The sequence below is a fragment of the Lygodium microphyllum genome, chromosome 16 (assembly GCF_053477565.2).
Source record: "Lygodium microphyllum isolate KBCC chromosome 16, Lygodium_microphyllum_v1.1.10, whole genome shotgun sequence".
Taxonomy (NCBI): domain Eukaryota; kingdom Viridiplantae; phylum Streptophyta; class Polypodiopsida; order Schizaeales; family Lygodiaceae; genus Lygodium; species Lygodium microphyllum.
The window spans coordinates 58,695,027-58,722,335 of NC_141150.1; the positions used below are offsets into that span (position 1 = coordinate 58,695,027).

At 40.1% G+C, this 27,309-nt stretch overlaps 1 protein-coding gene across 2 annotated transcripts in view; it reads right to left on the bottom strand.

Annotated features, from left to right (window-relative positions):
• Nucleotides 1-17,385: 17,385 nt before the first annotated feature.
• LOC148022880 (plant/protein (DUF810)) overlaps nucleotides 17,386-27,309 on the bottom strand; it is a 199,907-nt gene continuing 189,983 nt past the window's right edge. For both annotated transcript variants that reach the window (XM_087695818.1, XM_087695820.1), the window contains 8 exons: nucleotides 24,883-25,061; nucleotides 24,675-24,765; nucleotides 24,441-24,557; nucleotides 23,933-24,039; nucleotides 19,143-19,220; nucleotides 18,938-19,033; nucleotides 18,765-18,860; nucleotides 17,386-18,581 (listed from right to left, as the gene is read on the bottom strand). In XM_087695818.1, the coding sequence (XP_087551944.1) occupies nucleotides 18,396-18,581; nucleotides 18,765-18,860; nucleotides 18,938-19,033; nucleotides 19,143-19,220; nucleotides 23,933-24,039; nucleotides 24,441-24,557; nucleotides 24,675-24,765; nucleotides 24,883-25,061 (950 nt within the window). In that variant the 3' untranslated portion in view covers nucleotides 17,386-18,395. The remainder of the gene's footprint in view (nucleotides 18,582-18,764; nucleotides 18,861-18,937; nucleotides 19,034-19,142; nucleotides 19,221-23,932; nucleotides 24,040-24,440; nucleotides 24,558-24,674; nucleotides 24,766-24,882; nucleotides 25,062-27,309) is intronic.

A 27,309-nucleotide genomic window follows, 5' to 3' on the forward strand; every position in this document is an offset into this window, starting at 1 on the left:
CTATGCCCATCATCTTCCTAAGGAAGGCATAACATCCATTGGGAGACTTTTAGTGAGCAAATCAACAGGATTCTCATCTGTAAAGATCTTGACAAGCTCTATTTGCTTGTCCTCAATCATCTCTATGATAAAGTGATAATACACCTCAATGTGCTTGGTCTTCACATGAAAGATCGGATTACGTGCTAACTGGATGGCACTCATAGAATCTGAAAATAGGGTCGAAGTCATAGAAGGAATATCAAGGTGTGTAATAACTAGACGTAATACCATATGGTAGGAGTCATAAAAGGAATACCAAGGTTTCCAAACCTCCAGTAAAGGTGAAGACATAGCAAGAGGTGGACTTCCTACTATATGCATATGCTACATAATTCAAGTCAATGTAGTCTATGATTTCAGTATCCTTGCGTCCATAGCAAAGGCACAAGTTTGCAATGCCCTTAAGGTATCTCATGATACACTTTGTGACATCCTAATGTCATTGGCCAAGTGTTGCCATGTAACGAGCCACAACTCCCACTGCAAATGCTATGTCATGTCTAGTGGCTATTATGGCATACATCAAGCTGCCTATTGCAAATGCATATGGACTCTTGGTTGCATTGGCCCTCTCATCATTTGAGTGGGGTTGCCAATGGGATTACTATCATGCATATGGAATCGCTTAAGTAACCTATGGATGTACTCCTTCTACGACAAGTAGAGGAGTCCCTTAGAGCAGTTGTGCGTAATGCATATACAAAGTGTGTAAGAAGTATGCCCTATATCCTTCATCTCAAAGCTCCTTTTGAGATGAGTCTTCAAAGCATCCAACTCATCATGAGTACTCCTAGCACAATAAACATGTCATCAACATATAATACCAAAATAATAAGGCCACTATCACGGGCCTTCTTCGTGTAGAGACATAGATCCATAGCATTGCGGGCATAGAACTATGAATGCATAAAGGTATCAGAATTATGATACCATTCCCTAGGTACTTACTTAAGTCCATAGAGATGTTTTCTTAACTTGCACACTAGGTATCCCTTGCGCTTTTCCACAAAGCCTTTAGGTTGCTGCATATAGATGTCCTCATGTAGATCTTCATGTAACAAAATAAATCTTAATATCCACTTGGTACAAGTCCAGATCTAACTATGTAACCAAGGCAAAAATCCAAGCAAAGGGTAGTCCTTTTGACTAGAGGAAAGAAGATGCCATCAAAGTTGACGTTATTTTCCTATTTAAAACCATTTGCAACTAAATGGGCCTTATATGTAGGCTTAGGCAACCAAGGGCACTCTTCAATTTATACACCCACTTGCATGGCAATGCATATTTTCCATTAGACAAGAAAACCAAATCCCAACTTTGGTTCTTTCATAGTGAGTCAAACTCAGAATGCACATCCCTTTCCCAAGATGAACTATCACCTTTGTGTATAGCATCCTCATAAGTTAGAGGCTCATCAATATTTGTTACAATGGCATAATGCATAGAGGGCTCATAATGATTAGGATGATGTGAGGCTCAAGTAGAGTGTTAGAAGATTAGCTAGGGAGCTAGTACATCCTATCCTCTTTGTCCATCATCAACATGATCCTGCACAATAAGAAAATCTTAGGCTAGTGAAGCATTAATAGTAGTGAATGTAGGCTCTCTAACTGAGGTTAGTAGGGCATGGAACCACAAACATCCGATTATTGAACAAGGGCCAAGGCTCACCCATACGTGTAGATCTAGACTTCTTATGAGTATAATGAGTCTGCCTGCCATATAAACAATGATCATAAGAATCAAAACAATAGTAGTCCAAGGAGGACAGGAGATACTACAAACGAGTGAAAACTTTCATTCTTTTAAGTGACATGTACCTAAGGTGATGATGCCATCGGGATACACGAGGAAGGTTAGTAATGGCCCATATGTAATCAATTTATCCAAAAATAAGCAAATGATAAAGACTACCAATTTTGTCATCTCTACCAAAAAAATGAGGTTTCCATGAGTGATTTTCGAAGTAGAATAATAAAAAAGAAGCATGATAACCGGCATCATTGAATTTCCCAATAGAGATAAGGCTTTTTGTCAAAGCCAAGGCATAATGTTCATCATGTGAAACAAAAGAACTACTAGTAGGAAGCTGCACACATATATCATCGATGCCAATAATATCATATACATGATCATCTCCTAGGTGTACTGAACTAGAAATAGCATGATAAGTATAAAACTAGTTGTGATGCGAGATCCATGAAATGAATGAAAGGTGAGAAGGATCGAAGCTTGCACGTGAGAGCTATGGCGGGAGAGCAAGAGCAAGAAAGAGAGAGACAAGAAATGGAAACTCCAACAACCACAATGTGTGGCCGGGCCTTCCTTTATTCAAACTGTCACTAAAAGAATAAAGAATAAGTGACTATGACGGGCGCTTGCCTCCTGTAGTGTGCAGTGGCGGGTACTGTCAGTGTAGTAATACATGGGTGGCTAGGCGGAGGCGCCTTTACCCCCAACAACCTCCCACTTAAAGGTGAATCTACCCCAATGAGAGAGAAAAAAGAAAAGACAGTATAATATGTACACATGTACAATAGGATGAGGAAAAAGACGTCATCTCATCCAATGCCCATCAATCTCCTAAGGAAGGCAAAGTGCTTGATAGTGAGGCTTTTCGTAAGCAAGTCTGTAGGATTCTGCTCAGTTGAAATCTTGACAAGGTCAACAGACTTGTCCTCAATGACCTTGTGAATGAAGTAATACCTCACCTCAATATGTTTCGTCTTCGCATGGAAGAACGGATTCTTGGGCAACTGAATGGTACTCATAGAATTCGAATGCAATGTAGGCAAAGCATCTGTCATACCAAGGTGGTTTGCAATCAAACGGCCTAACAAGATAGCCTCCTTGCAAGCCTCTATGGCTGCAATATACTCGGCCTCTGTAGTAGAAAGGGCTGTACACTTCTATACCTTGGACATCCAAGAGATAGCCCCTCCAGCATAAGTGAACACATAGCCAGAAGTGGACTTCTTACTATCTGCATGTCCTACATAATCAGAGTCACTGTACCCCATGACTCCTATATCCTGGCTGCCATAACAAAGACACATATCTGCTGTGCCTTTCAGGTACCTCATGATACCCTTCACGGCATCCCAATGCTTCTTGCTAGGTGTAGCCATATAACATGCCACAACCCTAACTGCAAAAGCAATATCTGGACGGTTGGCTTTCATGGCATACATAAGACTGCCCACGACTGATGCATAGGGAATCTTGGCCATCTCGACCCTCTGCTCATCTGTTTGGATAATCGACCTGTGAAACCTTCACATGAGAAGGTAATGGACAACCAATAGGCTTAACATTGTGCATGCGGAAGCACTCAAGGACTTTATGTACGTACTCCCTCTGTGACAGATAGAGGAGTCCTTGAGATCTATTGCGCATGATGTGCATACCAAGTATATGAGAAGCCTGCCCCAGATCTTTCATCTCAAGCTCTTCTTGAGCTGAGCCTTAAGAGCATCGAGCTCCTCATGAGCTATTTCTACTAAAAGCATGTCATCCACATAGAGTACCAAAATTAGTAAAGAATCGTCACAGGCTTTTCTCATGTACAAGCACGGATCCATAGCATTGCGGCTGTAGCCTTGTGACTGTATGAATGCATCAAACTTATGGTACCATTCCCTAGGTGCCTGCTTTAAGCCATATAGACTCTTCTTTAGCTTGCACACTAGGTGTTCCCTGCCAGGGTCTGCAAAGCCCTTAGGCTGCTCCATGTAAATCTCATCATGCAAGTCCCCATGTAAAAAAGCTATCTTGACATCCATCTGGTACAAGTCCAGGTCAAGTTGTGCAACCAAGGCCAAGACTAAGCGTAGGGTGGCCATCTTGACCACAAGAGAAAATACTTTATAAAAATCAACACCATGCTCCTGCTTAAAACCCTTAGCAACCAATCGAGCCTTGTATGCCGGCTTGGGGTGTCTAGGGGTACTTTTCAGCTTGTACACCCACTTGCATGGCAAAGCCTTCTTACCCTGAGGTAAGGAAACCAAATCCCAAGTCTTATTCTTATGCAATGAGTCAAGCTCAGATTGCATAGCCCTCTCCCAAGAGTGACAATCACCCTTGCGCATAGCCTCATCATAAGTAAGAGGCTCTCCTGTATCTGTAACCAGTACATAATCCATAGAGGGTGCAAAATGGTCAGGAGGTCGTCTATCTCTAGTAGAATTTCTCAACCCAAGCTCTGCTGCCTGACCAACATCTTGTCTAGTATCAGCATGTTTAGCATTTGGGCCATGAGCATCAGGTGATGCTACGCGCTATCTAGCTGGCTGTGGAGTGGGCTGAACAGGAGCAGGGGGCTCCTCTTGAAAGACAACTCTGCATACCTCAATCACTTTTTCAGGCTGCATATGCATTTTGTCCCTCATAAAAGATGACATTATGGCTGCGGATCACTTTCCACACCTACGGATCCCATAGATGGTAACCCATCTTTCCTGCATCTCCATAGCCAATGAAAATGCATTTGACACTCTTAGGATCCACCTTATTGCGTTTGTCCTTGGGCACATGGCAAAATGCCTCACATCCAAAGACACGTAAATGATCATAAGAGGGGGGCTTGCCTGCCCACACCTCCTCTGTAACTTGAAAGTCAATGCCACTACTAGGCGACCTGTTAATGAGATGCACTGTAGTAGTAACTGCCTCAGCCCAAAAGTGCTGCGGTAAGCCAGCCTGGCTAAGCATGCTACACGGACCCTTTCCTGAATGGTTCTATTCATGCGTTCAGCCATATCATTCTGGGGTGGGGTGTAAGGGGCGGTCAACTGATGCTTAATACCATGCTCATCACAAAACTGCTCAAAGCATGTGATACATACTCACCCCCATTATCTGATCTTAGGCATTTTAGCATTTCCCAGATTGGTTTTCTATCAATGCAAGCTAACACTGAAATGTGTCTAAGACATCAGATTTTCTCTTCATGGGATAATCCCAAACCTTACGTGAGTAATCATCTATGAAAGTAACAAAGTACTTTGCCCCACCAAGTGACTGATAGGGCATGGACCCACATACATTTGAGTGCATAAGAGCCACAAGGGCTCACCCATGCGTTTCTTACCAGAATTTTTATGTGTATTTCTAGTCTGCCTACCATACAAACAACGATCACAAGAATCAAAATGCAAAGAGTCAAAAGGCGGAAAATACTGCAAAGCACAAAGCATTTTCATTCCTTTAAGAGACATATGCCCCAAATGAGTATGCCAAAGGGATACATGGGAAAAATACCCATAGACAAAACATGATCCAATGTAGCTCCTGATACAAGTAAGGGATAGAGGTTGCCAAACTTGGTACCTCTTGCAAGTACAAGCCTGCCATGAGTAATCTTCCACGCAGAGTCTCCAAAAGACACAAAATACCCTGCATCATCAAGCTATCCAGTTGACATAAGGCTGCGTGCCAATGCAGGTACATGGCGTACATCATGTAAAACAAAAGAGTTGCCAAAAGAAAATTGCAGCCGAACATCTCCAATGTCCACAATGTCAAGAGATCTGTCATCACCAAGACGCACAGAACCAGACATGGTATGATAGATATGAAACTAATCTCGACAAGGTGTCACATGAAAGGACGCACCTGAATCCAAGAGAAAGCACTGTGCATACGTAGAATGTATCTTAGAAGTCTGTAAGGCATCGCATAAAGAAGCTACAAGTATGTAATCATCATCTGAATCGGTGGCTTGCATGACATTAACCTCTTTTATCTTCACACTAGACTTTGCAGGTACAATACTGCACTCAGAAGACTTTTCCTACACTTTTTCTTTTCCCTTTTCCTTGCACATATCATCGCGTATTTTATGGCACTACAGTCTAATATGTCTTGCTTTCCCACAATAATGATAGGTAAGATCAGACTTCCATTCTCACGGGACTTACTGCGACCACGTGACTTGGACCTAGACTTCTGAGAGTCCCTGCCCTTATGATCATTATCATGCCTGTCATGTCTACCACCTCTAACTTTCAATGCATGTGAAGAGTGAGAAGCATCATTGTTTCTCCTGTTGATTTTCTCAGTCAATAAAGCACTCTCAACATCTTTGATTTTCAGCCCATCAAGCTTGTTCGTGCATATGGCAATATGGAAGACATCCCATGATTCAGGAAGGGTGCCAGGCAGAAATAATGGATGTAAGTTATCGTTGAACTCAATACCCTGTTGACAACAGATTCTTCATGATAGCATGAAACTGACTGAAATGAGATGATAGGGATGACCCCTCCTTCATGCGAAGGTCCATTAACTGCTTCAACCAATACATATGTGATGCATGACTCTACTGCGCATAAAGCTCCTGAATTCCCATAAGTCCCATGCACTCTGACTCTCATCTTCAACAACATTATGATGGACCTCTTCTGAGAGTGAGAAAATAATGGTAGACTTGCATAGCTCATTAACTTCCATCTAAACATCATCATCCATATCCTCAGGTTTGACACCCTTGAAATGCAAGGGTTTAATCTTCAACTTCTGCACCAAAACCTGCCATATTCGGGACTTCCAATACCCATAGTTGGTACCATCCAACTTGGCAATGTTAAAGAGAGCTGTGTCTTTCAGATGACCAGCCATACTGTCCCAAATCAATGCAAAAAGGCAAAATTGCAGGTTGCTGTAATTGGTAGAAAATGCACTAAAACCACTGCTAAAAATGGCTGAAAGAGTGGATTTTTACTAAGAGAAGCACACGTCCACCAAATATGACCAAGATAACATCAAATAGTAAGCATTATTCTCATAGAAGTGCTCAAAATCTGTAGATTTTAGCTTGCTGTAATAAATGACAGATTTCAGTAAATGAGAGCTAATTGTGCTAGAAGCGGATCCCAAGTCAATCATATACTGCCAAGACCATAACCAGCATCATGCGGGCATAACATAGGCATATGACAGTTGATAAGCATGAATCCAACACCCAAACATGTCATGAAATATCTGCCAATGAGTAGGCACACCCCCCGGTCAACGGAGTAAAGTGTGCCTACCACTACCAAGACTTGACACAAGTAGCAAGGAAAGGGACCCAAGTCAAAGAGTCAGCTCATAAGCATCGGAAGGAACCAAGACATATGAACCATGCATCATCCCAAAGGGTAAGAGATCCCAAATAGTCTCAAAAGCTCAAATAGTATAGACCGCATGCACTAGTGACAAGTGTCCAAGATCAAGCATCAATGAGACATCCCGGATATGGAGGCGGTGTGACATCCATATGTAGCATCCATAGACATCAAGTATATTCCAAAATAAACTCTGACAAGCCAATAAATCTCCAAAATATGCTCTAGACAATCGAATGTCAAGCCCAAGTAAAGCTCCAATAGCATCCAAGCTCAAACAATGTAATTGACATAGGTAGGTGACATGAGCATAAGTGCATGTCCAAAGCGATCAAGCATAGACCGATAAGTGCCAAGATACATCCAAGATAAATATCAAAATGCTATGGAAAGTGGATCTCAAGCTCAACCAATGATTAAGAAGCAATTGCAAACTCTTTTCCAATCCTCGATGGTCAATACATCAATGTACATCTCCAAGACATGACTCGAATAGCATAGGCATAAGCATACATGAGTAGAATAGCTTCAGCCCAACTGTTTACAGCAGACATTCACTACTCTAGACTGAGTATTTCAGGCCTCAAATCAGTACCAAAATGATGGCAATTCATTAACATAGCATCTCCATACATGTAGACATCATCCGGGTATCAATATGCATCAAGTGATCAATCTCGGTAAGCATAGACTTCAAGAAATAAGTGCTGCCCTATTTTGGCCAGATCTGGGACTGTTCAAAATAGTCAATGGCTGAGCTAAATCAGCTCCAAATGCATCTCACATAAGAGGCATAACATCCACAAGTGATCCGATATCAATAGACATCAGTAGAAGCATCACATAAGCCATAGGCATACAAATACATGCTGTCTCAGACCTGAAATCTATTGTAGAATGTTCTGTCATTAGAATTTGGCAAATCCGACATCACCATCACATCTGGAGCGTGCCAAAATCCCAATTTAGACTCTTACCTTGCCTGAATCGGGTTCCGAATGCCCGAGATATGACAAAAAGAGTGATTTTTGAGCCATTTTTGCAAACATGCACAAATAAAATGTGAGCATGCTGCTATACTTGATGGGCCAAATCAGGGTGGGTACGAGATAAGCAAGAGCCCAATGAAAGCCTACAACAGGTCTACATAAGCCTAGGACAAGTCCAAGCAAGAGGTGAAGAGAACAAGCTTCAATGATGGAAGCTATGGCTGCCTTTTCATGAAACCCTGTTGTTCATGTCAAAGAATGGCTGAGAACTAAGTAAGAAGCAAGCTCTCATACCTTGTGTAGATGCCGGGGAAGGCTGGGAAGCGCTTGCGAAGGACTTGCTTTGATACTAGTTGAAAGGAGAGAAGGATCGAAGATTGTACGCGAGAGCTGGTGCCTTTTCATGAAACCCTGATGTTCATGTCAAAGAATGGCTGAGAACTAAGTGAGAAGCAAGCTCTCGTACCTCATGTAGATGCCGAGGAAGGTCGGGAAGCACTCGCGAAGGGCCTGCTCTGATACCAGTTGAAAGGTGAGAAGGATCGAAGCTTGTACGCGAGAGCTATGGCGGGAGAGCAAGAGCAAGAAAGAGAGAGACAAGAAATGGAAACTACAATAACCACAATGTGTGGCTGAGCCTTCCTTTATTCAAACTGCCACTAAAAGAATAAAGAATAAGTAACTGTGACGGGAATCCGCCACCTACAGTGTGCAATGGTGGGTACTATCAGTGTAGTAATACATGGGCGGCTAGGCGGAGGTGCCTTTATCCCCAACAATGAAGCCTCGAATCAAGTAACTAGCATGGAGAGAATGAAGACTAACCATTAGTCAACTGTGTGGCACCAAGTGAAGATGCAATCAATATGTAATTAGTTGACATGCACTTCAATGTATTTATCTTTTTAATTTTGATAGTGGATCTAGTAATCTATTGATCATACGAGGACTTATCATTATCCAATACTTTCCCTTTACCTTTATCATGCCTATCTTGGTGCATCTTATGGCACTATGGTTGTATGTATACCTTCTTTTCACAATAATGACATGTGAGAGAAGACTTAAGACCATGGGATTTACCGTGACCCCACCCATGAGATCTAGACTTAGATCTATTCTATTGTGGGCCTCTACCACATCGGTCATAATTGCATGTAGCATCATTCTTGCCTCTTAACTGTGAGAGCATGAGAGATGCGGGTTGCATCAACATTCTTCCTATTAATCTCCTTAATGAGCAAATCTCTCTTTACATGTGAGCATTTAAAACCACTTTCAGGAGCATTAGTACTAATGGTAGTGCAGAATGTAACCCACGACTTAGAAAGAGTGACAATAAGCAAAAACATGGACAATGTTTTCATCAAAGATGATCTTTTGCAATGTAAGTTGGCTGTAAATAGAGTGAAACACATTCAAATGAGTGGATGTAGGAGTGTCTTCCTTCATTCAAAGGTCCACAAGCTTCTTGAGCTATTACAACTATGAAGTAGGGCTTTGCTTATCATAAATATCACATATTTTCTCCCATAACTACCATGCACAACCAGTAGTCTCACAATGATATTAAAGTATACTTGCTTAAACAAAGGAAAAATAATAGTGGACTTGCATAACTCATCAAGCTTCTCCCAAATATCAATATCCATATCTTTTGGCTTTATCCATTTACATTTCAATGCCTTAACCTAGTTCTTTTGTACCAAAATTGCCAAATCTTGGTCTTCCAATTGTTAAAGTTATTGCCATTCAACTTGTAAATATTAAAGATGGCACTATTTCTAGAAGCCCTAGAAGCACTTGCCATTATGATTACAAAATAAAGAAAGAACAACTATTGTAAATTTAGCAAAATAGCCCCAAAACTCAACCAAAAATGAATCAACAAGAGTACAATGTAATTTACTATTGTCCACAAAGTAAAACCATAAGTGCCCAAGATAAATAAAACCACAAAGTAAAACCTGTAAAGTTTCTGCAAAATAAGATTACTAAAGTGCCATGTTGAATATGTATTTGTTCTCAAGAAAATAACTCAAAATTTAATTATACCAGTAATATCCATAAAATTACTATAAATAACAAGTTAAATATGAGAAAATATCCAATATAAAATGCTTCCACTACTAGGGAAGTTTGGATGGCAACATGACTTATAATGGAACTAGCAATGTCCAATGAAGAGCATGCAACTCCATGTACCAAATATTGTTAGAGAATCCAAAAGTGTTAGATACATAGATGCATCCCAAACAAAGGAGTAATTGACATAAGCCAATTATGCATAGGAGATCTCCAAGCAATCGTGAAATCTACCAAGTTGCTTAACCAACTCATTGCTCATGAATAGTGAAGCTTAGAACATAACAAAGCATGTATCTATGACTACAAACCCATTTGATAAGAGGAAGTACTCGATAAACAAATATCAAATAAAGATTAGTTAGCATTGATCAATAACTATGCAAGAATAGTGTTTTATAAACCAATGAGTATATAGAGAGATCTCATGGACTCTAAAGGCCAAGATTTGCAATAAAATTGAGAGTACTCCCATGGAAAGAAAATTAGAGTGTTCAAGAGCAAAGCAAGTTTAATGCATGTATATCATAACATCAAGAAGCCCAATGATATCGAGTAATATATTCGGGAGCATGTAAATGACATAAATCCCCAATTCCAATATTAGATCACTGACCAATGCAATCTTTGACAAATATGACTGTAAAAGATCCTAAAACCAAAGTGCAAAGCTCAAATAAGAGCATATCAAATATAACTAGTAGTGTTAATCATACATATGATCCAAGAGTATTTTTAAGTGGCATAAAAGCATAGACTTCATTGATATTCAAGACATGTGCTTGCTATCCACCATTTATGATAGAAATAAACCTTCCAATGGCTGATAAAAGTAAGCTCTAATCGATCCTTAGAGCATCCTCAAGCATTAATAAATCATCCTAGCATTAAACTTTCAATGAATAAGTATAAAAAAAATCATAGACATTCAAATGTTGGCTATCCTAAACTATGAATAGCAAGTATGTCCACAACTATCAATTAACGATTGACTATTCTCTTCATGAATAATGCCCAAGATGGAGTCCAATATGTTGGAAAGAACCCCCAATAGCTAGGCAAAACATGGGACAAGGTGGTTGGAGTAAATGCTGGTTACAAGACTAATATAGTAGTCCCCTAAAAATGCACAAAAAAACATAGGGGCTAATTCCTAGCACTCTACATGTCGTGGTTGACCTCTAGAGATCACTCGTCAATTGTTAAATGCCCACCTAGAGCTAGGGAAGAAGTTGGATAAGGTGGGGAGCTAATGCATACCTCAAACAAATGAAGACATGGTTGCCATGGAAGGTTAGTTGAAGCTCTCTTTTTTATGTTGAAGTAGAATGCTTGAAGCTTCTTGAATGCTTGCTTTGATAACAATTGGAAGGGTGAGTGGAAGTTGAGGTGAGTAGAAGTTGAGTGAGAAGAGCACAAGTGGAAGCAAGAGCTTTGGTTGTGGATCCAGGTTCGAACTCAAGAGAGCAAGATTGGCATGTGGAAACTCCAATATTCACAATTGTGTCTTGCCTTCTCTTTATTATTTTATCATAGTAAAGGATAAATAATAAATAATAAATAATAAAATTGACAGGGTGGGCGACCGTGCCACTTGTAATGTACAAAGTGTGCATGCATTAAGTACAAGGTAAATATATGTGACTATGTACATATAGCCTTCAAACCCCAACATGATGTTACGAGGATCTTCAAGCCAATTGAGGATTCACCTCAACCTTGAGCTTATTTCCTCACTTTTCTCCTAGACTTCCCTCTACCATGTCCTTATCCTTATCCTCCTACTGTAGGGGCTTGCTACGAATCCTCAATTAAGCTAGCCACCATGCAAACAATTGCATGGACAAGGGTGGATCAAACCTTATCGTATGTGCACATTTAAACATTGTCAAACTCAATGAAGAAGCTTTAATAATGATAATCATGAGTATTACTAGCTCTCTTAGTTCCATGCTCTCCCTTCAAGTCTATAGCTTCAAAGAATTTGGTCAAGACAACTTATAGAGTCATTTGTAGATTTTCTATTGCTCACAACTTGCTTTTAATAGGGCCTTATGCCTTATTGAGCTATTGCCAATGAAAATCCAAATAGTTATAATATTTTACTCAAGCTACATAAGCTATTATAAGAAAATTTGACCAAAAGCTAGAAAATGATATTCTAAAAATTTGATGTTTTCAAAAATAAAGTAGAATGTGCATTGGGTTCATGATAGACTTTGGCAATTGGCATCATTTATGTGAGTGGACGCACGCACGCACGCACGCACGCACGCACGCACGCACGCACACACACACACACACACACACACACACACACAGAGGATGTAGAAGGAGGTGAGAGAGTCCTTTGAGAAGCATTCTATTATCATATTTATGCAACATGTAGCAATCTATTAATTCTTTATCTTTTCACCTTCTCCTTTTCCCACCTCTTATTGAAATCTTCTTTCTCCTCCTCCTAAGTTGAGATATTCAATTGAAGGTCTAATGAACATTCTAACAATAATACTTATATGCACTAGAAACCTAGAGTTGTTGAAGGAGGACTTTCAAGGTGTGGAGACATTTTAGCAGATCAAGCAACAATTGTTGGGGGAAAATCAACATTGGTTAGAAATGTTTTGGTAGCCTATACATTGAGGAAGGATACAATTTTAAAGAGGCAATACTTATCAATGATGAATATTTGGTCAATGAAAATATTTACATGACTTTTCATATTGATGGATGTATCCACAACAGAGACTCTATCAAGGATTTAAACAGAGATATTCACATTCTCTGTGAGAGATGGGAGAGGATACATGGTAGCTTTGAGAGGACGAGGAAGAGAAGAGAGGCTATTCTGTGGATGTGGAATTCAAGCACTTTCTTCCACACACTCTCTCATATGGTTTGGCATTACAACCCATCAGATTGGTTGTTCGCACAACCATTGTATTTGTGACATACTTAGTTACTCTTTGCAGAGTTCCTTTTACTTTGTAATTTGCCTCAAGTTATTCAATGAGGAGTTATTAATAAAAGTTTCTTTTCTTAAAAAAAAAGTGGAGGTCCCACAACAAATTAGGGCATGGAAAATGTAATGATGGAAAATCGTCAACTAGATAAGCATGTGCTTTGTTATTTGACAAGAATGGACTTGTTGAATTGGAATCCCATGTAGAAATGGGAAATGTTTTGGGGGGCAAATCAGTGCTTGAAGAAGTAGTCAACTCATTATGTGTCCTAAAAGGAAAATTATTATAAGTGATTTTTGGCATGCAATCAATGAATACAAGAGAGAGTTGTTTAAGAGTTCCTATTGGTGGAAGAGGTTGAGCCATTGATATATAGTGGATCTATCCTAATGATGACCTTATGAATGATTAGGAAATTATTTACGTCTATATATCACAAAAGCACTAGATTTTAGTTTTTTTTTTTCACTATTACTCAATTTCAATCATTTGTCTCTTTTCTCTTCCAATTTTCCTCCTTAGTCACCATTAGTCCATTCCTAGAGTAACAATCAATCAATCAATCTCTCTCTCTCTCACACACACACACACACACACACACACACACACACACACACACACACACACACACACACACACACACACACACACACACACACACACACACACAATCTTGTTTCATAGGGTCAGGTTGATTGGTCTAGAATCTCCCTTATCATCTCCCCCTAGGATGCAAAGGTAGTACCTAAGGGGTAAGGGTTAGGGCTAAGCTCTTACCCTAATAGTGAGATGAACCCAAAGACTTTTATGGAAGTCTTGGAACTATCGCCCAAGCCAAATTGAGATCCAAGTTCATAGGAGGAGTGTCTACATCAATGAGTTTGAAACTTGGAAGCATAACTTATGGTTTTGAAAGACTCATTTGCCAAAGTGCATAAGCACTTGGTCAAATGAACTAGAGGAAAAGTTGGCAATAAAAGTGGCTATGACCAATAAAAAGATTGAAGATGAAGTCAAATAAATAATGATCAAAGTAGGAAGTATATAAGGAGATTTAAATAACAATCAAGGTAGATCAATAACTACAAATGAAAGCAAAACAAGGAAGGAGACATCAACACGATATGACAAATACCATCTTTTTTGTACTTAATGAAGCCACATTATACAAGAAAATACATTCCATGCTCATATAGAAGACCTCCCTAAGGGATGGTATAAAGAAACAAAAGAGGGACTATTTAGTGAAGAGCTCCAATAATGCTCAATATCATATAGACTAAAGACAAATAAGGCTGGCATTGCAAGTCAAAGGGTTCAAGTGGATGCTCCCACGGCAAGTCATCAAGTAAGGAAAGAATCAAGCAAATTTGGAGTTTCGAAACATGGAAGATAAATTCAAAGTATTGAAGCAATTAAAAGGGAACCAAAGTATGGATTACAAATGAACTTACACCAACACAACTCAAAGTGTGACATGCAAAATTGCAATATGAAGGCATCTAGAAAGAAGGGAAAATGGGTGGTTTATTGAGGTGGCAAAGTCAACATAAAGGAGTTCAAAAAGGCTAACCACTAGGTTACACAAATGGGCACTTTATAGAGTGAAAAGGTCATCATAGAAACAATAAGTTACTTTTGGGTCATGACATATTAAGTAACTACGATAGCTTTAGTTGGTCTTCTTTTTGGTGGTAATGGTGCTTTGTATGGGTTCTTTTTGTGGCTATGGCTCCTTGAAGTGGATTGTAACTAAAAACTTGGATTTGCGTCTTTGTTCTATATGTCTTTAAGGTCTGAAAGATGTTAATATAATATAACTATCACTCTCACTCTCACTCACCCTTAATTTTCATGGAGAGACATCAGAGGCTTGACCGACATGAGTGCATGTAGTATTAGGTACATTGGAGAGACAATGTATGCACATATAGTTCCATGAACCATGCACCAAATTATGGCTCTTTGATACATTGGCTACATCCATACTCCTCTATCAAATAGCCCTTTGGGGTCCAAGCCTTTATGATAAGAAAGTTAACCACTAATCAATTATGCACTAGAGGGGGAGATTTATGATGGATAGGAGCATATGGAGTGATTGTTGGTCATGATGATACCACACATGATATGAGTGAAGAGTTGAATCCCACACAAGATCATTAGAGCAGAGATATGGGGCAACACCTTGTGGAGAGTTGAACCATGTGATTAGAGTATATATCCTCAAAATGGATACAAAGAGGACTTGGATTAGATCCCTTTTTCCCACATGGCATAATGGTAGACTAATAAAGATATTTCTTCAACTCTTCGAGATCAGAGTGATTAGAGTAGATATACTCATAATGGATACCATGTGATTGGAGTAGATATACTTAGAATGGATACAAAGAGGACTTGTATTAGATCCCTTTTCTTGCATGGCATGAGGATGGCACACTATTAGAGATATTTCTTTAGCTCTTCGAGAATGGTTTTTTCAACTGATTGAGCTATATGTATACTCAGTTACCACATGGGTTATGTATATCTCAATGCATCATTTAAGGATTGCGACAGGTAGACGAGAGGCTATGGAGGGAGACTACATATGCCAACTTTGTGACAAAATGAGAGGGTTTTGGACTTCTATGAGATAGGTGTGTAGGCTGAGGATAAGAGGTGTTTAAGATTCTCTTCCTTTTAGACCTTCAAAGGTGGAAAGTTACTATTTTACAAGATATGAGCCCTCCTCATCTTGGTCCACTAATATAGAGGTTTGTCACTAACTTTTTTTTACTACCACATAGTCAAGATCAATCACCATTGTTGATAGATACCAATAGGGCTACATCACAGAGAAGCCTTGTATAGAGCATTGGCACTTAGTTGAGTATGACACCCATGTCCACTTGAGAGGAGACCCAAACACCCTTACCGTAGATAGATTAAAGCTATAATTGAACACCATAGGAGATAGATGCTAAGGTACCTCAACCACGCAAAGCTACATTTCCAACTATGAAAGTGTAGTGATAAAAAAAAGTAGTATGAACTACTTTTGTATTGTACATGTACATTTTTTTTACATAGAATATCATCTAGGATGTAATCTCAAAGACACGTCTTTTATTTCTTTTTACAATGAGAGACCTACTCTTTATATGTTTTTGTGTAATCTCATTGGCCACATTGGTCTTTTAGGGATATTAACACACACACACACACACTCTCATGATTACTATCATTAATTTATTTCATTGATTATATATTTAGAATGACTATTTTTATATCTTATATGGATTTGTATTTTCTACTAATTCACTAAATAATCACAACTTGTTGCATTTGTCAACTTGTAGCAATGGTTGTGTTGTGCAAGGTGGACATTAGGAGGATTAACGTGATTTGTGGTGCTAGTGGATAAATATTTAAACCAAGGAATTAGAGAAGTGAAAATTATGAAGTGTTGGATGAAGCATGAACACTTAGTCTTGGTATTTTCGTAATAACATATGAGTTTGAAGGGAGGCTAGAGAATTTTAATTGTATGCTTCTAAGGTTAAGCATTATTATTATTATTGAGCCCAAATATATTGAAATTATTTTTAAATATTTAGATATTAGGGAGAAGCAAGCTATTCACAAAAAGAAAAAAAGCATGTATTTATAAAATTTTATTGAACCCTAGATTCATGTAAAGACTATCATCACAATAATAAACGTGCACATCTAAGTTTCTTCCCATTTTGAAATTAAAATCACATTTGTGCAAGTTTTTGGATAAATATAATCCACAAATATAACTGTAAAACCAATTCCTGCAATTATAGAGATTGATAGCAAATGCCTTTAAATGTCTAGTGCATGAATAATGCATAGGATATCCATCTTGTATCATCCACGACATAAGTGTCCACTCTAATATCATTACTATGATCACAAATCATACACAATCCTAAAATATAACCATAATTTAGATTCCAACATCAAAATCTTCTTGATGTCTTGTAGATAAGATGCTAGCAAAAAAGTGTACTAATTACTATAAGCCATATACTTGATTCCTTGAAGAGGATATGGGCTGACACACTACATAACCTTTTACAAGGGCAATTTTGTATGAGCAAAACAAGTCCTTATAGGAGAAATGTCAAGTCCACATTAAAATAAAACATTGAATTGGGTCATACACGACAAGATCATACTTCTATTATATGGAGAATACACAACATCATCGTCCCTTGCAAGCTCATTTCAAAGAGATGCTTGAAGTTCCAAAAACTCATACTCCGAGAATCTTTTAGTTAAAATTTCCACGAGAGAGTTCTTATAGAATGTTTTCGGAGATTGTTTAAAACTCTTCGACTGCCTACAACCATTCTTCTTGCTCATGGATATAGGCAATGCACTTGAGGATGTTTGTTCTTAAGGTGGCTACGCATAGGGTGAGGGGCTGCCTTACATATATATGTTGGAAGAACCAATGAAAACCAAGCTTTCAGGTGGAAAATATACCCCCTTTAGCGTATCATATCACATGCTCATATATTCCAGGCAAGAGCTTATATGCCCATGCACTTCATGACACGGCCGTATATCGAGTCCACCGATCAGAGCGGGGCCAAAATATGCGTCCATAGCTGCCTGCCAATGTGTCAAGAGACGCAAGACGCAAGCCCTGCGCGTGGTATGTAACCAACCTTAATAATCTCACTCTCGTCTTGCAGTGTCGTTCATTCTTGAGAACATATATCACACCTTATTATAGACACTAAAGATAAAGATGAAAGCCTCACACCACTCGTAAGATGATTCCCAGAAATAACTTAAAGGGTGATTTCATCTCTTCAAATCCATCACTTTCACGAAATTCGCCTGTAACAGATCTCATCATAATCTTCCACAGACTACGCATCCCATCTGTTTTGTAAACCATTTCCTTTTAGTTTTGTGTTATTGATTAACGTCACTGTCATCAATGATGGTTGCATCTGGATTCTTCAAGTATGGGCATATTGTGACTCTAAAATGTGCACTTATTTCGATTCAATTACAAGAAGACCACAATTTAAATAAGCAACTTCACATGGATGAAGCAATAAAGAATTGGATCCGCTTCAGAATGGTCGCACTAGCTAAACAGACAAATTGGTCTAGATGATTATGACACACAAGAATTGATCGTCAGGGGTCATGATACACATTGCATATTTGTTGACTGCTTATGATGATGACTTTGGAAGCTTGTACTGTTTCTTAAGATAAGTGGACGCTTCACTGTCCATCCTGTGACATAGCACACGAAGGAAAGAGTCTGCATCATTGCCAGTTCTGGCATGTGTGTGTGAACTAGTACCTGTTACCATTTGCTCGCTTGCACGCTTCAAGCTCTCGATAACCCGATGTGTCTGTAAGAAACATCACATGCACAAGTTCCTTATTATTGCTTTATGGGCAACAAGATATATAAAAATATATGGCATCCTGGATTCTGTTACCAGCAAGCTCAATTGTTGTAACACAATCAGTATCTCAGCACAATATTCTGACTGAATGTAAAGGAATCTTGAAGCAACCAAAGAAACACTCACATCTGATCTGTATAGATCAATGATATGCTTGACAGGAAACCCTGCATTCTCCACGTCCCCCCTGGGAAGGCCTTCTCCATTTGCAATGAAGAATTCCTGTAATATATTAAGACATTTAGTACGTAGTTTCTGTTTCCGAGGGTTTCGTACCATTAAGAACATGTGATACAAACCTTCAGAATTCTCAAATCATCATCCAGCATGGTTGCATCACTTTGTGAGAAAAATCGATTTGGGCCCCCGTCCAACAACACACGCACCATACCATCCTAGCAAACCAAAACAAGACTCAGTTGCATTTGAGACTGGGGAAGATACAAAAGACAAAACACAATATATTTTTGCAGGCTCTACTTTGGCACATGCAAATGCGCATACCACAGAAGCATGGAGTAAGCCCAATGCTACGCGGTCCCTCAAGGGCTCCACAATCACCTCACATATTTGAATTAAGACCTGAATTCAAAAACCGAGCAGATGTTTAAGTAATATACCAGATAAACATTCAAGAAAACTCATATAAGCTGCCAGTGTCAATTGATGAAGCTGAAAAACAATAAAGAACACAAAATTTCCAATAAAATATTTTTTGGAACAGAGGTCTGGAGATGTTCCTATGAGTGGGATTTCCCTGTCAGACATCTTGCAAACAATGGATCAAGGAACATTGCCATTGCCTCGGTCTTTCATAGAACAGTTGTGTCATGGACGCGGGTGACAGGTAGCTATGATGATTTCCTGAGGAGGGGATCCTTTCTTATTTTTGGACAGCACTTAGAGTGGGATTCCCCTGTCAGACATCTTGCAAACAATGGATCAAGGAACATTGCCATAGATGGGAGTTTGTTGCTAATATTACTGCTTCGTTCATTTTGAGTGCCCCACATGGTAAGCCATTGATCTGTAGGAGACACTAGCAAGGAGTCCAAAACCACTCCCCTGGTTTCACTGTTGTCAGAAAAATTGGAATTTGGCTTCCCACAAAGGAGGATATATGTCTCCAGCTCTAATTCTTTTGGAAAATTGGCAACTAACGAAGAACAACTTTATGTCTCAAGGATCACAAATCTCTCTCTACCTGCTCAAGATTCCCCATTATTTACTTGTGAGGATCAGCTATGTTATTGGAAACAGTAAATGCTGTACTCGATGTTGACATTGCATGTCTAGCTTCATACCAAGGGCACTGTAGTCTGATTGCACCAGAGCTTGGGTGCCCAATTTTGCCACGTGGCACAGCTGCATTTAGGTTGGACCATCTGTACTCATTTAAGAAGGCTGTGCATATTTCTAGGCTGCCTGCACATAGTTCAGTTCTTGCTGCAGTACCTTTGCAGCTAGGGTTCACAGCCTAGGATTCTTGTTCATATCTGTTATTCTCTTGTGTTCATTCTCTTTCTACTGTCCACTCACCTTCTGCACCTTTGTTTCCCTTGGACAATATCTATCCTTGCCCTTGAAACTTCCATGCAAGTGATAAATAGATATATGTGGAAGTGATGCGTTTTGGGCTTGCATTTCTTGCCACAAAAGGCTCTACAACTGATTGTGCTTACTGATGCAGCAGGTTTTAACACTTCTTGACTGCAACCATTTGTTGCATTCAAGAAGACTGTTTTCCAGCAATTTTCCATGTCATGGCAGCACCTTCCATCAATTCTAGTGAGACTTACAAACACTTCAGCATGCATAACAAGCAGTCCAAGACAGAAGAGCGCTTTGCTTTTTGTACCAGCAGCACATCATCTTATCCTGCTTATGGTACAATTTTCTCACAAGTTTTCCACTCTCTGCTACCCCCTTTCTCCCAGTGCTAGCATTTTCAGGAGTCAAGGCCCTCCCAGCCCAACTGCATTTTGAGCAACAGTGCTACTTTTTGCTGCAGCACACCCCTGCTTCCCCTCTAAAGCTACAGTTTGGGCAGCAGGAGGCTGTGTTTAGCAACCATGCCACCAGATTCTCCACAGGTGCTGCATTTTGCAGCCCCTCAGGCATGCATCATCCTAAGCAGCTGCGTTTTGCAGGTTTCATCCAATTTTTTGATTGTATATTTGTGTTTTACTAGCAGATTTGCATTGATTCTGGCCAAACCGTCCTGAAGACCCCTCACTTTGGGAGTTTATCAAAGGCTTTCTATATTAAGTTAAACCTTCCTAGATCATTTCGTGCTTTCAAGTCTGCCATTAATCTTCCAAAGAAAAAATTGTCTACTTTTCACATGTGCTTCAAAAAGAAATAACTACTTCCACCCCCTTGGAAATCCCAAGGGTCCTGACTCCTCACCCAAACGGGGACCCCTTACTGCAGCTATTGTGATTGAAAGAGCCATAATTGCAGAGGCTACTACAAGCATATGAATGATGAGTCCAAGTATGGTTCTTCTGAGCCCTAGAAGGAGTCATATTGAAGGCGTAATCAATCTCACGTGGTTCCATCCAACATGGCTTCAGAGTATGCTTTCCTTCACAGAGTTCCACCCTCATTCACTTCATCTCTTCATCATTGGCGACCACTGAGGCCCTCTCATCCTACTAGGCAACTCATTCAAAGGCTCGTTGGCTGGTGGTCAACGTTAGTCAAGATGTGTTCTTCAACATGCACCCTTAAGAGGCAGTTGGCCTTGATAAGATGGCACAATGGATACAGGGAGACAAAGAAAAGACTAATGATGACCAAAGATTCCCATCCAAAAATTAACAGCATGCCCATTTTTGAACTACAGGTTCTGAAACATTACATGAATGTGACTACATGCCATGCAACTATAATTGGCTAAAGAAAATAGAGAATGCATGTAGATTTTGTAATCCCCACTCTTGGGCCTTACGAAATTCCTTTTTGGAGTTCAATGGTTGCTGGTTGCCCTTAGGTGGTAGGCACAAGGATCAGGACCTCTCAAATGCATAAACCTCGTACCATCCTACCCCTTTTTGGCATTTCCCTTGGACCTTTCCTCCTCTGTCCCAGCTTGCTCAGCCTGTTTGTTAGGCTCCCTCAGTGCCCTGCTTGCTTTCATTGAATCTATTCCGCAGGTTCACAATCTCCACCTGCCCTGGCCAGTCACCCTTCTACATCTAGCAAGCCTTTTTTTCACTGAAAGAAGAGAAAAGTTCTACAATAGTACCTTGGGGAAAATCCCCCTAAGATAAAATACAAAGTGCAAAGAATCCTGTGTAGTGTAGCAAAGTACAATCACCAATCTGGTGGGCTATAATGCCAGACAATCTGAGGGCTGGTGTGAAACAAGGTACCAAAGTCCTATGTCTACAAGAAGGCATATCTCCTCCTCCTCTCCCCCTTAGAGCTGACCTATACCCTCTCCCATCTCCTGCTGACAGTTTAGATGGTCTCTGTCTAGATCCTTGAAAGAGTCTCCACTGTGGATACATCCTGAAGGTTTGTAGCATGTCTGCACCTTGCAATGCAGATGTACCAAAAATAATGCAAGCAATCAGCTCCCACATATGGCTTAGGGACCATAGACCCAGAGTATGCTACCCCATTATTTGCTCATGTGCTCTTGTTCATCTATGCCATCTCCCTCTTAGAGTTACCTTAGAAGCACTTGTATCTACAGGTAGGTCCTTGGTCAAAGACCCATACTACAGTTCTCCATCTCACTATTGCCTCACCATGAGTACTGTAAAAGACTGAGTGCTCACCTCTAGACCTAGTGAGCCCTGAGAGTCACAAAGGTGCTGTCTCCAGGTTTTTGCCATCACACCATGTCTTGGACAAAGCCACTGGAGCTTAGCCAAAATGAAATTGAGTGTCTACTGCTGCACTCCTATGCACCAATACACAAAGGAAGAGCACAATCTTCATCCTCCAAAGTTGTTCTCCGATATCTTGCAAGGACTAAGAAATGCCATGTCTAAACCATTGCTGAGTAGCAAAAATGGCAATCTAATCCTCCTCATTTGAATCCTCCTCTCCAACCTGGTCATGAAGTGAAAGAAACAAATATAGAGCCTATTCTGAAAGGGTCTCTTCACAGTAACTCTTCTTTGATATTTCAGAAATCTCCACCCCATACAGACACTACCGTTTGCATTGCCTTCGATCCAAGAGGTTTGCACTTAGGATAGTATACAGAGGTAGATGTTAATAACTGGGTGCAGTTGCTTAAGCCATTTTATGCTGGAAAATGAGCCAAGGGTGATTCTAACTGAACTTATTGGTGAGTGGTTGAACTGAAGTTAAAAGGACAGATAACAGATGGGAGTATGTTTCCAGCATCATAGGACAGTTGGATGCAAACTCACTATGGACCACCAGACTGACATACATCAGATATGCAGAAAAGATAGCAGGCTTTGCCAGCCATCTCAGATTCTAGCAGTTTCTTCCATACTCTTTTCCTATGACTTGGTACTCTAAACCTCTTGGTTGGACTTCACTTGAGGCCGTTGTGCAGGATTTTCTCCCTTGAAAATGCCAGCTCGAGAGTATCCTACCCCTTTTTCTATTTTGCATATCTAAGATGATCGTAATTTCTTCTGGACCTTCGAGAGAGAGAAAAGACCACAACCACCAACTGATCTTCAAAGAGTGAGGTGTAAATAAAAGACATAGGTGATTGCGATCAAAATGCAGGGCTTTTGGCAAGCATTAACTCATCATATGAACTAGCCTATAAGAAGCATGAATTGCGTCAACCATATCTATCAAAACAGGACTGAGACCCTGGTGCTTTAATACCATGTTGGAAGTGCAGTGGGATCAGGTGAAGTTGGCACATAGAGGAGCGAGAGTGCATACAATCACTATGAGATCAACAATGTTAGCGGAAAGACAATTGAAAACAAAAATAGTCATCATCACTGTTGGAAGGCATCAAGGCAAGCATGACCAATAGTGGGTCCCAATAAGAGAAATTCCGACAATGTGGCAGTGAGTCCACTGTCCAAGTGCCTTCATACAGGTCTAGTAAGAGGGAAATCCAGATGTGGTGCACATCACGTGTGTAGGCAGCCCATATTTTATGTGGTTCAACCCACACGAGAAATATACCCACTCATAGCACAGAGCCACCTAGGAATTCCTAGAGCCTGACAGGAAGGTTAGACCAAGTACATTAATGGAGGGCCACAACCTTCTGAAAACAATGAAGATGTAAAGAAATTAAACTGGAAGTAACAGAAGTATGATATTTGAATGAAACTTACAGGATCCAGACTTTCAATCACTTGGTCAATCCGAGCATCAACCACTCCTCCCTTGTACAGTCCATCTATAAAGACATCCCTCAAATCCCAAAAAACTACTTTTGTCCCTGAAACCGGACCATATTCATGTAGAGTCAGTTTGCAACAAGACTTTTTCACATTTGTTCTTCATATTTGTTAACAACAGCCCTTAGATACATACTGACAAAATGACCTAAGAACACTTCCTAAATAAGAACAGAATCAAGAAGTGTAATGTATTATCCTGAGATATCTATAAGGGACTTCACATTCCACAAAAAGAACATTTCAGGCCAGAACTCCCTGTACTCTCCACATCTAGGAGTGTTCAAGTAGCCAATCTTAACCACTTGGGGATTGTTCAAAAAGTGAGCAGTAAATGATCGATAAGCATAGTCATATAAATAAACGTGTAATGATGCACATGCAAGCAAGTACAAAAACTGAAGTCATGAATGAACATATTCTTTATAGGCAACTACATCACCTAAATATTCACAGATCTTGTCGACACCACCATTTATGACTTTTCGTGTAGCATCAAATGCCACAAAATTCCCCTTTACTGGTTTGATAGTCGAATGCCCTCTGTCAGTAGATATTCCTGTAGATAACCACAAAAGCAAATGATAAAACCAACAGCAAACTGCATAGAGCTCCAAAATGATCACTTAGTAAAACTTATTTGAATCTTGCAAAACTTTGTCTAGATAACTGTCACCATTTTCAGAGCCAAAGTTGTCTTCAGGTCTCTTTATTATCCAACGTCTTTTGATATTGTCCTCCAGGACATTCACTTGATTCAATATGTACTGCCAGGGTAGTTAACTGTCAGCTTCACTAAAAACTTGTAGAAAACAAGAAACAGTCCATTGCCTTCCTGAACCAGAAATAATAGATAGATCCTAAGGATTTTCAAGGCCCCATACATGAAAAGTATTTAAACGAACACAAAGCCTTGAAACTGTAAGTATATTTATTTGACTATGATGCTTCTCATTGGAAAGCTGTGGGTCTGCATGTCGCCTTTTGGTGAAGGCTTTGACTGTCGACTCTTTTCCAAAGCGTGTTAAACTGGGGACTGGAGGAATCAAATCATTTTTTGCTCCTGCACAAGTGAATATTGACAGAATGATCATAATGAATCAATGCATCTTAAAACATACTTGCATTTCATAGCTAGTCAAAATAATTATCAGTGGAGGAGGATCCAAGCAAGAGTGCATGTGAAGAAGATGGATGCAGCATAACCACCACACAAAAAAGGGGGAAAAAAGCAAGAGTATGCAGAAAATTTTTCTTTCCCATGAGATAATTCTATTAAAAGCAACTCAATGGTGGTTATCACTCAAGTAAATACACAAACTACCCACTGTTTAATTTGAAAAAAAAAAGAGTAATGGGTTGGCCACTCCCCCATTATGAGCTTAAGTGAGATATCTTTTTCTTTTCTCAGTTAACAGTATAATTAAAACTCTATCAAAAGATACCCAATCAATAGTCATCAGTATGCATGCTATTCCTACACCCTTTCTATCATGCTATAAGAGTACAACCATGGTGAATAATCTACCATGAACTCCATCAAGTGCGGTATACCATACATAGAATGGGTGATGAGTCGTTTCATGTCCATTGTGCCTTCTCATGCTCTGCACCCTCTAGAGCTCTACCATGTCCTGCCCAGATATTAATAATCTGTTAGCATCCACTATATTTCTTCTGTCATCTCCTGCTTGTGAGGTCTGTCAGTCTCTGACTGAGACATTGGAGCTCTGACATTGTGACCATGTCATGCATTTGTGTATGCTGCCTTCCCAGCATTCAGCCATTCTCCCCAGCTTTTTTAGGCACATTTCCAAGTGTTGCAGCTGGGTGGCACTTTGGACTGCAGATTGGCCGGTTTGGCATGTGCAATGCCAGGTGGCCTCTTTTGGGCAGGTCCGCAGCAGCCGCTGCCCATTCAGGGCAGCAGGTTTCCTTTGCCTGTATAGGTTACCACTCTTCTGCCTTTTCCATCATCCTCTTCATCCTTGTCTTCATCTCCTCATCATTGCCTGCAGTCTCTTCTCCCTGCTAATCAGTTCGTCACCCTCAATAGCACGGCCTGTCCATGCATGCAGAAAATGTTGTGTTCAGCCATCTTCATTCAGATCAGATTCTTGTTCCTAATCATCTCTGTATTCTTTCTTCTCTCACACTTTCTCTTTTACTCCCTTTCTTGCCTCCATACTGCACACTCACATGGTATCATTGCCACATGTGAACAGATAGACTCCTTTCAGCCTGCTATGTTTTCTCCTTGCTGCTCCATTTGGCTCCCTTCTACCCTCTTCTCAGCTTGATCATACTTGTCAGCATAGAGGCTCCATTGAGGGCACAACCAATGGTTTGTTGTCAGCATTTCTCTTCTCCAAACACAGCTTTTCTTGCAGATTTGAAGGATCAAGATGTCAGACCACAATCACAAGGACTGTTGGGAACCAGGAGGACCATTGTACTCTGATAGACTTCCAACACCGTGAGGACCATCGTGAAGATCAACAAGAAGGATTTTGATGAAGACTACGGAGATTGGGAGGACCATTGCAAAGACTGTCATGATTGTGAGGATTGCAAGGATCAATGCAAAGACCAATGTGATTGTGATGCAGATTGAGATGCCAACCAGCCTCCCTCCCTTCCCCTATCCATTCACCCTTCTCTTCGCCCTTCCCCTTTTGTGACATCTATTCCTCATCTCTCTCTCATGGCAACCCAATTGCAGGTGCCTATCCTTCCCAACCTTTCTCTTGACCAGAAGCTAGTGGGACAAATTATGCCATTTGGTTATGCAAGATTGAGGCCATCCTTGGTACCTTCTACTTATGGGATTCCATTATACTCTCTCACCCAGCCTACTATGGATCCCTGCAATGGTTCTTCTACAAATTCAACAGCCCTTTGGTACATGCTTAACTCTTGTGCTTGTTCATGTCAGATGCATCCACATTGTTGTTGAAGTTGTGTTAAGCTAAAAATGCGTTAGCTTTAATTAAACATCCTCAAAACATAAATTTATTAATGAACTTAAAACCTTTATTTAAAACAAATGCAGTCCTAGAGAGTTTCTATATCCCACATGCACAATGCAATCCCTAATTTGGGAGGCCCCAAACTTTCTATAAATAGACAACTTGTATGTGTATGCGTATGAAAAAACTATGGACTGGAGGCTGTGTTTGCTGCACTGGAGCCGTCAACTACTGCTAGTGGCACTTCCCAAGCTGTGTTTTGACCATGCAACTACCATTTGTCACTCTTGGACCACTTATAGGCTGCATTATGATCATATCTGCTGTCGTCTACACTGCCAA